The 12311-nt window shown below is 36.8% G+C and overlaps 2 protein-coding genes and 1 pseudogene across 4 annotated transcripts; 2 read left to right on the top strand and 1 right to left on the bottom strand.

Annotated features, from left to right (window-relative positions):
• Positions 1–666: 666 nt before the first annotated feature.
• Positions 667–5342, top strand: LOC105158254 (uncharacterized). 3 transcript variants are annotated; one of them, XM_011074932.3, is made up of 7 exons: positions 667–815; positions 1027–1278; positions 1607–1846; positions 2788–2899; positions 3020–3194; positions 4163–4403; positions 4861–5342. In XM_011074932.3, exons 2-7 carry the CDS (start codon positions 1095–1097, stop codon positions 5151–5153), a joined length of 1245 nt encoding a protein of 414 aa, XP_011073234.1. In that variant the 5' UTR covers positions 667–815; positions 1027–1094; the 3' UTR covers positions 5154–5342. The 3 variants fall into 3 exon arrangements, with proteins under 3 accessions (XP_011073234.1, XP_011073236.1, XP_011073235.1); XM_011074934.3 differs by having other exon boundaries at positions 680–815; positions 1033–1278; XM_011074933.3 differs by having other exon boundaries at positions 805–875.
• A 1247-nt stretch (positions 5343–6589) lies between these two features.
• LOC105158506 (mitogen-activated protein kinase kinase kinase 20 pseudogene) lies at positions 6590–7301 on the bottom strand (annotated as a pseudogene).
• A 3894-nt stretch (positions 7302–11195) lies between these two features.
• Positions 11196–11723, top strand: LOC105158507 (uncharacterized). The gene has a single exon (XM_011075291.1). The coding sequence runs from the start codon at positions 11196–11198 to the stop codon at positions 11721–11723; it is 528 nt and encodes a 175-aa protein (XP_011073593.1).
• Positions 11724–12311: the final 588 nt, after the last annotated feature.

Here is a 12311-nt window from a genome sequence, read left to right on the forward strand (position 1 = left end):
TTTCTAATGCTATCACGCTTCCTACATCGATTGCTATGTGAACTTTGGGTAATTTTTGAGCTCTAAAACCCCATCTTTCTAGTGAAAGCACTTTTTAGAATAAAATAAAATATTGAGATATGTATAAAATCTGACTGAATAACACCTTTCACAACAACGTACCGATCACATTAAATTTACTGTAATTTTGGACCGTATATGGGAATGAGGCCAACCTTTTTGTCCCAAGCCTTTGGTCTGGAAATTTAATGATGCATGCAAATGTGAATATCCTATATTAGTGGGAGGCGATGATCGTCATTTTGCATTATACGTGGAAATGGGGCCATGAATCCCATCCCATATCTCTCGTCTAAAAGACTAATTTGTTATCACACAATTTATATTTTTCATGTACCCTATTCCAAATTTCTTGTTTGGAAGATTAATTTGTTATCACACATCCTACATCGATTATTGATAAAAAAATCGAACAGCTTATAAACTTCAAAACTCTTGTCACCTGTTTACAACAAAAATTAAAGTTGATATAAAATTAATAAATAATATCTTAGACAGTTGAACACAAATTACATTACACCCCAATCCCTTTGAAAATAAAGAAGAAAAATTACAGGGTGCTTATGATGGAAATGGGAGAGGCCACACGAGTCAGTGCGAATACTGGCACGCATAGGGGTCAAATGATAATTTGTAAAAGATCAAGGACATAAATGCAATTAAGTGAAAGAAGAAAATTGAAAAAGTGCCCATATTATTCTCCTCTACAGATTATACGCATTTTGACCATTTCCCATTCTTCCTCTCAGAGAAAGGTATGTATTTCGTTTCTTTTCTTTTTGTTTTTTCTCTTGCTTTTGGGTGGTTACGTTTAGGTATGTATTTCTTCGTATGGATTTTGATCTTTGTTTTGTGTAATTTTATGATGTCTTCAGCCAGGGCTTGCATAATTTTGATTTAGGGTTTTACTTTAATTGTTCCATATCCAGTTCAATTTGAGTTATTTTAATTAATTTGATTTGACAGTTCCAGGTTTCTAATTATATAGCAAGATCAATTTGATCCTTCATCGCTGAGAATTGTATAGAAGAAGGATGTGGGCAGCTTCATGCCTCGCATCATGCTGCGCGGCCTGCGCCTGCGACGCATGCCGGACTGTTGTGTCGGGGATCAGCCGGCGCTCGGCTCGTATAGCGTATTGTGGTCTTTTTGCGCTTTCGCTGGTTGTCGCCTGGATGCTTCGCGAAGTTGCTGCACCCCTCATGGAGAAGATTCCCTGTAAGTATTTCTTTTGCTGTTATGTCCGTAGTTTACAAAGAGAATACCAATAAATAATTGTATTGTTTGTACTTTAGTATTATTTTGTGCGACAATGAGTTATGATCTTATATAAGTCAGATGTGCAATTTATATCAGCAGAAAATTTTCTGCTGATACAAAATTTTGAGGAAAAAGGATGATTAACTAAAAACATCTTTTAAGTTTTGAGGAGAATGAAAAGGAGAAGGGAATTTCTTTGTACAACAATTGAGTTGTTAAGTAATTAAATAGATTATTTGTCTTGGATGGATAGTTAATCTGACAGCTCCATTTATAACTTTGCAAGGGATCAATCATTTCCACCAAACACCAGATAGGGAGTGGTTTGAAACAGATGCAGTGTTACGAGTTAGCTTGGGAAACTTTCTCTTTTTCACGATCCTTGCTATATTCATGATTGGCGTAAAGAACCAGAAGGATCCTCGTGATAGCATTCACCATGGAGGATGGATGATGAAAATTATTTGCTGGTGCATTTTGGTTATACTGATGTTCTTTGTTCCCAATGGCATCATCAGCTTTTATGGTGAGAGATATGTTTCTGGGGTTTAATACTAATTGAGCTTTTTTATCATTCTTTCATCCTTGAGTTAATATTTCCATTGAAATCTAGACATCAGGTGGAAATTCCTTAGAAAAATCATTGAGTTTATTTCTCATAGAGATTAAGACAACTGAATGATCCCCAGTGCCTTTTGGTTGAGAAATTAAAGAGTTGATGGAAATTAAATTGGAGGCTTGGAGCTGGGAGCAGATTGCTTAAATGAAAATTTCCAGGAACTTTCTTCTGTTTGTCTGAAATAAATAATTGTGTTAACTGAGAAGATCATCTCTCAAATTTTGTCTTAGCTCTTTATTTGATGAAGGTCTCTTTACTATTATTACTTGGACATAATTGTGGTGAGAAAGGATGGTAATAGAAATCGGTTCTTTTGCGTTAGGATGAGATGTGGTAAAGGATTTACAATGGTAGATGCTTCCTCTTGACCATAGTGTGGTTGGTTCACTATCAAATGTGGGTTGACAAAATGATTAAAATCACATAGAACAACTGACTGGTTGAATTGAATTCATGATCTACTTGTACTTATTAATATAATTTTCTTATATGCTTAAATATGGTCAATCTGTGCGCCTCCCCTTATTGCATTCAGTGGCAATAAGAAGTCCACGTTGATATCATAAAGTTCAATTTGTATCATATTTTACTTCATTATCAAAACGTTACTTTTCCATGGGATAAAAGGAAGTTGATGTACCTGATATTGTTTATAAGTAATCTTAACTAGAATTCATCCATAATGTCCGGGTAAAAACTGAGGAAACATTCAATTATTAACCTATCTCTTGCTTTAGGTGGCATAAACTTATCCTACAATTCACTAGAACATATCTAGTTATTACGACCCTGCAATTATTTAAGCCTTTTCAATTTACTTGAGCTTATATTTTGGTTTCTAAATGCAGAGGCAACATCGAAGTTTGGCTCAGGATTGTTCCTTCTCGTTCAAGTTGTGCTTCTCCTGGACTTTGTGCATGGGTGGAATGACAAATGGGTTGGATATGATGAGCAGTTTTGGTAGACATCTACTTTGTTTTTTATTTCCAGATTTTCTTTTTAAAATGAAAGATATTTTCAGTGATCTGGAGACATTAATCTCTATCCACCCCACAGCAATTCATCTCTGTGATTTTGCAGGTACATGGCTCTGCTTGTCGTTTCACTTGTATGCTATGTGGCAACCTTTTCATTCTCTGGACTTCTCTTCTACCTGTTTACCCCTTCAGGACATGATTGTGGACTTAACACATTCTTCATTGTCATGACCTTGATTTTCGTGTTCGTGTTTGCTGTTGTTACATTGCATCCATCAGTAAGTATCTTAATTTCTTCTAGTTATGAGGAAAATGTTTTCTTTATCTTTCAGAATGTGACGTCTTATGATTATTGCTGCCTACTGTTTTCTTTCTGGGAGAAATAAGCCTTTTAGAGGAAAGTTGATCTAAATAGTATTTGCTGAGATGTTATTGGGTTAAACTTGAGTATTGTTATGTGCGTGGAAACCTTTTATTCCCAAATTCGTTCTCACCTTCTGATATGCCATTAACAGTCAATACGTTCTCTTGTTCTTGCCAGCTATTAGAATTTTGACTGAGTAGTAGTCAGGAGATGCTGTAGATGAGTAACGTCAAAACCAATTTGAAAACTTATAGGGCATTTGGTACAGGAGAATGGAGAGGTAGGAAAAGCTAATTATCATCTCTATGAGTAACAAAGGCATAAACAAGAGAAAATAACACAATTTGAAGTTGTACCGGAGACTGAAGGCTTGACATACCATGAATCATGAAAGGATCCATTAAATGCAAAGGGGAACAATCTGTTTAGAAGAAGATGATGTTTTAACTGAGATGCAATATAAGAATGTCTTTCTCATTTGACTTTTCTCATATGCTGCATTACAAATGGTTTTGGGCAAACAAATAGTTGTAGATAGCTATGTGAAAATTTGTCCATCTACTATTTTTCTTTGTTTCTGATAATGTAGTAACTTTGTTTAAGCCTTGCTATCTTTTGTGGACAAATTGTCTTTCTGGTTACCACCTTTGGTTGCATTTCATGACTTGTACAGCTGCGTTGCTATGTGCTTGCAAGTATGTTTCATATCTATGAAGATTGAAAGATCTCTATCTTGCTTCATATTGGCGACTTAGCCTTTACAATTATTACTTGTTTATTTTTGTTTTCACTATTATTTTTATTATTATTGTTACTTGATTGATGTTATTGTAAACAAGTGCACGGTTTTCTGATCTTATAATACATTTTGTCATGGCATAGGTAAGTGGAAGCATTTTGCCTGCTTCAGTCATATCTTTGTACTGCATGTACCTATGCTATAGTGGGCTTGCCAGTGAGCCTAGAGATTATGAATGCAATGGTCTTCACAAGCACTCTAAAGCAGTTTCGACGAGCAGTCTTGCTCTTGGGCTGCTTACAACTGTGCTTTCTGTTGTATACTCTGCTGTACGTGCTGGATCTTCTACAACTTTGCTTTCCCCTCCAAGCTCGCCGCGAGCAGGTCATTCGTGCTCTTTACTTTAGTCTCTTTCTCTTTATGAGGCTGTTAATGTGCTTGATTTTGAATGTAATTTCTGTTGAGCAAAGTGTTAAGTTCATGTCATGACTGAATGCTTGTTATTACAAATGGATCAAGTACTTCCCAGTTGCGATGATCTCGCTATGATCTTTCATTGGGCATAAAAGAAATACAATTTACAGAAATCTCAGACTGTTGGTTTGATTGAAAGGACGCCTCTGTCAGTGGCTGCTGAAGCATTGTCCTAGAAATGTAATAAGGCTATTTTTTATCTTTTTATTGTTGACATTCGATGGTAAGAGTCCGTAGTGGGTATTTAAGGATGCATGAAGGTATTGGAAACTGGAAATATGATGCTTTGGGAATGAGTTACGTTTCTGCTTTGACATCGGAAAATCAATATTTTAGTAATTCTGACTTTTTGTTTGTTTGTGTGAAGGTTCTGGAAAACCTTTGCTTCCATTGGACAAGGCAGATGAGCACCATGAGGAGGCAGAGAAATCAAAGCCAGTTACATATTCGTATTCCTTCTTCCACTTAATCTTCTCTCTAGCTAGCATGTATTCTGCCATGCTCCTTACAGGTTGGTCAACCTCAGTGGGAGAGAGCGGGAAATTGGTGGATGTAGGCTGGCCATCGGTCTGGGTTCGTATCATAACCAGTTGGGCTACTGCTGCTTTGTTTATCTGGTCTCTAGTTGCGCCAATAATCTTCCCTGACAGAGAATTCTGATAATCCCAAGTGGTGCTTGTATCACATAAGTTTGTAGATATCAATGTGTGCTACTATTCTTGGAACTACGAATGTGACGTGTAAGTTAGCCGAATTCTTGTATTTTGCTGGAAAATTCCAGCACAATGGCATGTGTGACATTTGCTTATTCTATGTTGCTTTTAAATAAATGTGAGGTGATTTGCTGAAGTTTGTAATAGCGTGTTTCAAAGATCTAGGGAGGGTGGTCTCAGGACTGGCCAAGAACCAGGGAGTTGTGCGGGCCGAAATAAATAGAACCCTGAACTGAAGAATACGAATTCTATGCTCTTGCCCAACCTTGTTTTCCGTCTTCTATGCATAAGAAAAGATTATCACAAAGACATTGGTAAAAAACCCCTCAAAACTTTGCATTGGGGCACCACTCCACTCTTTTGAAACGCATGCTAACATAATGCTGTACCTGATAAGATTAAACTCGTCTGAGGGCCTTCATAGTTACAAATTAATTTTACTTTCCTTGAGCATTCATTTTGAGTCATTATGTGTAATTGTCATCAGGGTAAATTACAATGACATGGGCTAAAGTATAGTGAAAATACGTATATAAATCATTTCTGCTTTTGAATAATTACGTTTACATCATTCACATGTGAGTCATTTCTTCTTTTGAATAATTATGTTTACATCCACTAAAAATATCAGTATTACAGCGAAAATTCTTTTTGGCCCATGTTGACATGGTCTTCAATATTTCAAATTTGTTATGGGCCATAGTGGCCTCAGGGGCGTATTTGTAATCAATGAATATACGAGGTGTAAGAATTGTGGATAAATTACTATTAAATTAACTTATAATTTAAAAAAAAAAATCTTAATTAAATGTTTCTCTCACCAATGCGGTGCAGTCATTTACATATTTGTTCATATTGTATGCTTCCTGTGCTCTTGTTGCTTCAATCGAGTAGGGTGTCCTTTATGGTGCAATCTGAGCATTCCAGTGAAGTTTAAATTCAAGTTGTGCATTTTTCTGAGCTGTTGCAGCGCAAGATTTTCGGTTTCAGTCATGTTATGAGCTCCCTAAGAAAGACGACAAAAGTGATGGCATCCACAAAAGTAGCCTTCATTCACTATATATTAGTTTCAACACAAAGGAATGATCACGAGATGGCCAAACAGATAAAATTATAGGGCAAATTGCAATTTTCGTCCAGTTTCTTAGGGGCGGTGGCGTTTTCAGTCCATATCTTTTTCAAAATAGAATAGTAGAACAGTAATTAAAAAAATTTGGTAATTTTAGAACAAATTACCCTAAATCGGCCAGAATTGTGCACAAGGGAGGCATGTGAGCGTCTGAATGTGGGGGAAGCTGATGTGATCGGTTAAATGGATTAGGTGTAAAAAAAAAAAATGGGGGAACATGACATGGCAAAGCTGACGTGGAAAAAAAGGCCACGTCAAAGCATCTCCGTCGTCCATCTCTTACTTGGATCCTTCACGAAACATTTACCAAGAAAATCTCTCCCTTCCTCCGATAAATTTCTGGAATCTCTAGCACTTCTTCACCTACTCCGATTCTCATCATCAATTCGGCGATATTTGAGCACCGCCACGCCGGATTTTCAGACAACATCTCCGCCATGACGCACCCAAGCGTCCAAATATCCGTCGGACGCCCCTGCCCGCCCCCGGCGACCATCTCCGGCGACATGTACAAAGGGGTGCCCCTCAATTCGCACCCCGTCGCGACGCCTTTTCTCCCTCCATCCCGCTTCGCCAACCCAAAATCGGCAATCTTCACGCGGCCATTCACGCCTAAAAGAATATTTTGAAGTTTGATATCACAGTGAACATACCCGAACTTGTGAATATAGTGAATCCCTTTGAGCAAAGCCTTTGTGTATCCCCGTACTTCAGATTCCGGCATCCTCCCACCACCGAAATTCCTAAACTTATCAGCCAAAGCGCCACCGGGAGCATACTCCAACAACACATTATATAATTTCTCGCCCTTCTCATACGAACAACTCTCCCAAAGCACCGAATTGCAATCCATGTTGGCAAGCTGACGTGGCATTTTTTTCCACGCCAGCTTTGCCACTTCATGTTCCCCCTTTTTTTTTACACCTAATTCATTTAACCGGACATGTCGGCTTTCCCCAATTTTCAGACGCTCATGTGCCTCCCTCGTGCACAATTCTGGCCGATTTAGGGTAATTTGTCCTAAAATCGCTAAATTTTTTTAATTACTGTTCTACTATTCTATTTTGAAAAAGACCTGCATTGAAAACGCCACCGCCCCTAAGAAACTGGATGAAAATTGCAATTTGCCCAAAATTATATAAAGCTGCCTGTAGAATTTGTGGATTTGCTCCAACCATCGATCGCAATACTTGAAACGGTATTCCATGGACCATGATACACATTTTGATTAATGTAACCCTCATTTCCAAGAATGACAACTACAACAGACACTCACAAGTTAGGAGGAAAGGAGGGAATAAGATTTAATTGCAATGACATTTAAGTGTAAAAGAAATACTTAGCGAGCAGAAGAAGAAAGCTTCACCTGTTCCTTGTTCCTAAGGAAATCAAGAGATCCAAGACCAGCACCACCATTGGTCTCCTATAAAGTTTCCAACAAACAACATAAACATGTGATTCTTATAAACTACTATGAAGGGAAATTCTAGTTCGGACCTGGTTCAGCCAAACCTGAATTAATCAAATGGCAAGTGTAATACATTGTTCGTATGATTGGTGCAAAGTTAAAGAAAACTGATCAATCACATAGCAAGTGTGATATATTTGTTCTGTGCTTGGTCTGTTTTAGCCAAAAACCTAATTCGGACAAGAAATTTCCCTAATATGAATTATAATTTTTACTATAATTGTTTACTCTAGATTCTTTATATGGGACATTCCTTATTTAGATACAAGAATAGCATTAAAAATTTACTTAATTACCAATATATGTGAATGCCAAACATCCTATTATTGCTAAAAAGGAAAGAAGCAAAGAGGTAAAAGACATGCAGCCACTTCAAAATTGAAGACATGCATGGAGATTATAACTAGATTAGTATAAGCATATACCAACAATTTATGGTACAAAACCGAGAAATGGAAAAATGTAAGATAGTATTTTAGAATATTTCTTAATAAACTTGTAATATTGAAATCTATCACAGAGATTTATCAACATTATCACCATCATGCATTAACTAATGGTCAACATTATGTAATATTTTCTGAACCAGAAGCAGTATATATATATACTATATATATTAACCAATTATATCGATGAAATTATTATTGCTCAAAAAATAGTATTTAATTTGTACAAAAATCTGAAATCTAATGTAAAAATTCATAATTTTGATGCTATATATATAGGGCACCCAACTGCATGCAAAAATACAACAAAAAACATTTCATTTTACACACTTTCATCAAAACCCTACAAATATTTCTTCAAAAAATTAAAAAAAGATGGGTTCTACTACTCTCTGTTGTTTGATCTCAATGACGGTCCTCTTCCTCTCGATCCCACATTCCATGGGGGACAATGCAACTCGGGCGCGGATCGACATTATCTGTCGCCAGACGGATGATTTTAAGTACTGTCGAGACTTTTTCTATAGGCATCTGCCGGGGGACGTGGTGGACCTAAAAGGACTGACGCAGATTGCTCTGACGCAGACGTTGATATATGCATCGGACACACAAATACTAATAAGAAGGTTGGAAGCAAGGAACAGCAGTTCAGAACTGAAGAACCTGCTGAAGATTTGTGAGGTAGGGTATGGAATAATAGTGGATGAGTTCGGAACTGCAAGCTTGGATTTTGCAAAAGGAGACTATGGATCTGTGGTGTTCGAAGTAGGGAAGTGTGAGAGGTTTGTGACTGACTGTATATTTGTTCTGGCGGGCAGAGTGCCTGAGATGAAGGTCAAGAATTCGCAGGCTAAAGTGCTGGTTAGGATGTCGTTTGTTAGTAGTAGTGAGCTTAATGGTGGGAGAAGTCACAGTACTCCTCCTATAGCTATATAGAGAGCAGCCAATATTCAGTTTTCTTTTTCACACAAGAATTTTGGAATAAGGGAATTGAAGAAATGCGTGTTAATTATCTTATGATCAATGAACGACATGTGGGTGTTTGTCTATTTTTTGTTTGTTTTTTTTTTCTTAGGAGAAGACATGAATGGTTGGTAAATTATTTTGTTTTAAATTATAAATTTATAGAGTACAAGCACTACAACAACATATGATATTCGTGAAACTTATGTTAGTGATAGTAGGAACCGAAGAAAAACCACTCTCTGATTCACCCCATTTTCTGGAAATTCAAGAGACCTTGGTGTTGACTTTTGGCCATCGGCTCTCTCATGAAGCCTACCGCCTCGATATGAGCAGACATCGCATTCGATTGCTCACCAAATTCACGTATGTGCATGTGCTGCCGCCTTCATGTGTTAATCAGTATCCTAATCCTTGGCGGAACCTCTTCATTCGATTGCTCAAGGTCTTTTCCTTCCCTAAAGTCTTTAACCCCGTGTTCAAGGTGCATGCATCTCATATAATATTTGATCAGGCACCTTTCATAGGTGACTGATCGTTGGTCCAACTTCCCCTCGATTGCGGCCTTGGCTTGGTTAAATCTAATTCCACACAGACTTGTGCCACACTGAGTGTCTATGTCCTTCCACGGTCACCTCATCAAGCTTCAATGGGATTCCAATCAGGCTAGCAATGCCATATAGAACCCTTTTTGTGAAAAAGATGTACCCGCAGCTCCGACAACCACATCCAAGCGCAGGACAATAGAGGATTCCACCTTAGGGTTAAAATCTGGGGACCATTTAAACATTCGCATCGCGACACCATCAACAAATAAAATCTTTTTCAGCCACAGTCGGGACAGATCCTCCTCATTACTCAACTTGATCAGTATATGTTTGATATTGACTACTCCAACGGAGTACGCACCCCAGAGCCCTAGCTTAGCTAAATAGGCACGAATGACCTGCATGCTCAGATAGCCTTGGAGAATTTCCAGCAGTAGCAAACTTTAGATGTGAAGACAGAGCCATAACAATCTTTTTCGCCAGCAGAAACAATTTTGGCGGCACGGACCTCACCGTCGTCCGTACGTGCTGCGAGAAACAATCGCGGATTAGGGGGGTCTGATGGCCCGTAGGGTTAGGGTTATGATTGCAGGTGGGAGTGTGAGTTCATGAACTCTAACGTTGACATTTGATAACTTTATATATAATTCTTGTCACTAATAATCAAATAATGACAAGAAAAAAAATTCTTGACACTCAATATATATTCTTTATGACAATTTTAAGTAATTACATAATATCTTGTATACTATATCAATTGCTAGTGAATGTTTTTACTATGAATTTTAATTACGATAAATATTTTATCCATACGCGAAAATTACAACCAACAACTGTTGCGAGATTGTGATTAATAATTATTTATTTTTAACCATGAGAATTAGTCATAATTAAATATATGTGAATGTCAAACATCTTATTATTGCTAAAAAGGAATGAAGTAAAGAGGTCAAAACATGCTGTCAGGCCAAAATTGAAGACATGCATGGAGATTATAGATAGATTAACGTTAGCGTATACCACCAATTTATGGTCCAAAACTGAGAAATGGAAACATGTAAAATAGTATTTTAGAATGTTTCTTAATAAACTTGTAATATTGGAATCTATTACAAAGATTTATCAACATTATCACCATCATGCATTAACTACTGGTCAACATTGTGTAATATTTTTTGAAGCAGAAGCAGTATATATACTATATTAACCAATTATATCGATGAAAATATCACTAGAAAATCGTATTTAATTTGTAGAAAAATCTGGAATCTAATGTAAAAATTCATAATCTTCATGCTATATATATAGGGGACCCAACTGCATGCAAAAATTACAACAAAAAATCATTTCATTTTATACATATTCATAAAAACCCTACAAATATTTCTTCCAAAAAAAAAAAATGGGTTCGACTACTCTCTGTTGCTTGATCTCAATGACGGTCCTCTTCCTCTGGATCCCATATTCCATGGGGGACGGCGCAACTCAGGCGCGGATAGACGATATTTGTCGAGAGACGGATGATTTCAACTACTGTCGGCGTGTTTTCAATGCGCATCTGCCGGGGGACGTGGTGGGCATAAGAGGGTTGACGCAGATAGCTCTGACGCAGACGTTGATATACGCGTCGGACACGCAGATACTCATAAGAAGGTTGGAAGCAAGGAACAACAGTTCAGAACTGAAGAACCTGCTGAAGATTTGTGAGGTAGGGTATGGAATAATAGTGGATAGGTTCGGAACTGCAAGCTTGGATTTTGCAAAGGGAGACTATGGATCTGTGGTGTTCGAAGTAGAGAACTGTGAGAGGTTTGTGACTGACTGTATATTTGTCCTGGCGGGCAGAGTGCCTGAGATGAAGGTCAAGAATTCACAGGCCAAAGTGCTGGTCAGGATGTCGGTTGTTAGTAGTAGTGAGCTTAATGGTGGGCGCAGTCGCAGTACTCCGCCTATAGCTATATAGATAGCAGCCAATATATATATATTTTTTTCACACAAGAATTTTGGAATAAAAAAAATGAAGAAATCTGAATGAAGTGTGGGTGTTTGTCTACTTTTGTTCGTCTTTTTTTTATATTAATTAGTGACAAAATATGAAATGATAATTTTAAAATTATGTTTTACTAAAAATATAGTTTAAGACGTATTGATTTTTACCTTGTTGTTATATAATTATTAGTAACAAAAACTATATATAAAGTTATCACTGTATACGATTAGTGACAACTAATAGGTCCTCACTATATACATATATCACTAATTGTATTTAGTGACAATTTTGTGCACATTAAATTTTTTGGTTATTAATTTTTGCTAATAGCATTTTTTATAAAATAATAGTAATTATTAATTAAAATCATGAAATTCATTATTCTGAAAAAATTAGACTTCCTATCAATATTAAAATTTATTTCACAAATACTTCGTTTTATGTACGTCATATCCTAGAAAAAAAATATAATTTTTTACTACAGTTAATTATTTAATATAACGATTAAAAGTAATAAAGTATGGGCATACTAATTAATCATGTCTGCGCAATGGCTATTAG

This window comes from Sesamum indicum, linkage group LG3 (assembly GCF_026168435.1).
Source record: "Sesamum indicum cultivar Baizhima isolate 11 linkage group LG3, ASM2616843v1, whole genome shotgun sequence".
Lineage (NCBI taxonomy): Eukaryota > Viridiplantae > Streptophyta > Magnoliopsida > Lamiales > Pedaliaceae > Sesamum > Sesamum indicum.

Excerpts from the sequence above, each read along its gene's own strand:
- LOC105158254 (XM_011074932.3), top strand. The coding sequence starts at position 1,095 with ATGTGGGCAGCTTCATGCCTCGCATCATGCTGCGCGGCCTGCGCCTGC. Across the intron at positions 1,279-1,606 it reads CCTCATGGAGAAGATTCCCT|GGATCAATCATTTCCACCAA; the intron begins GTAAGTATTTCT and ends TAACTTTGCAAG. Across the intron at positions 4,404-4,860 it reads TCCAAGCTCGCCGCGAGCAG|GTTCTGGAAAACCTTTGCTT; the intron begins GTCATTCGTGCT and ends GTTTGTGTGAAG.
- LOC105158507 (XM_011075291.1), top strand. The coding sequence starts at position 11,196 with ATGACGGTCCTCTTCCTCTGGATCCCATATTCCATGGGGGACGGCGCA.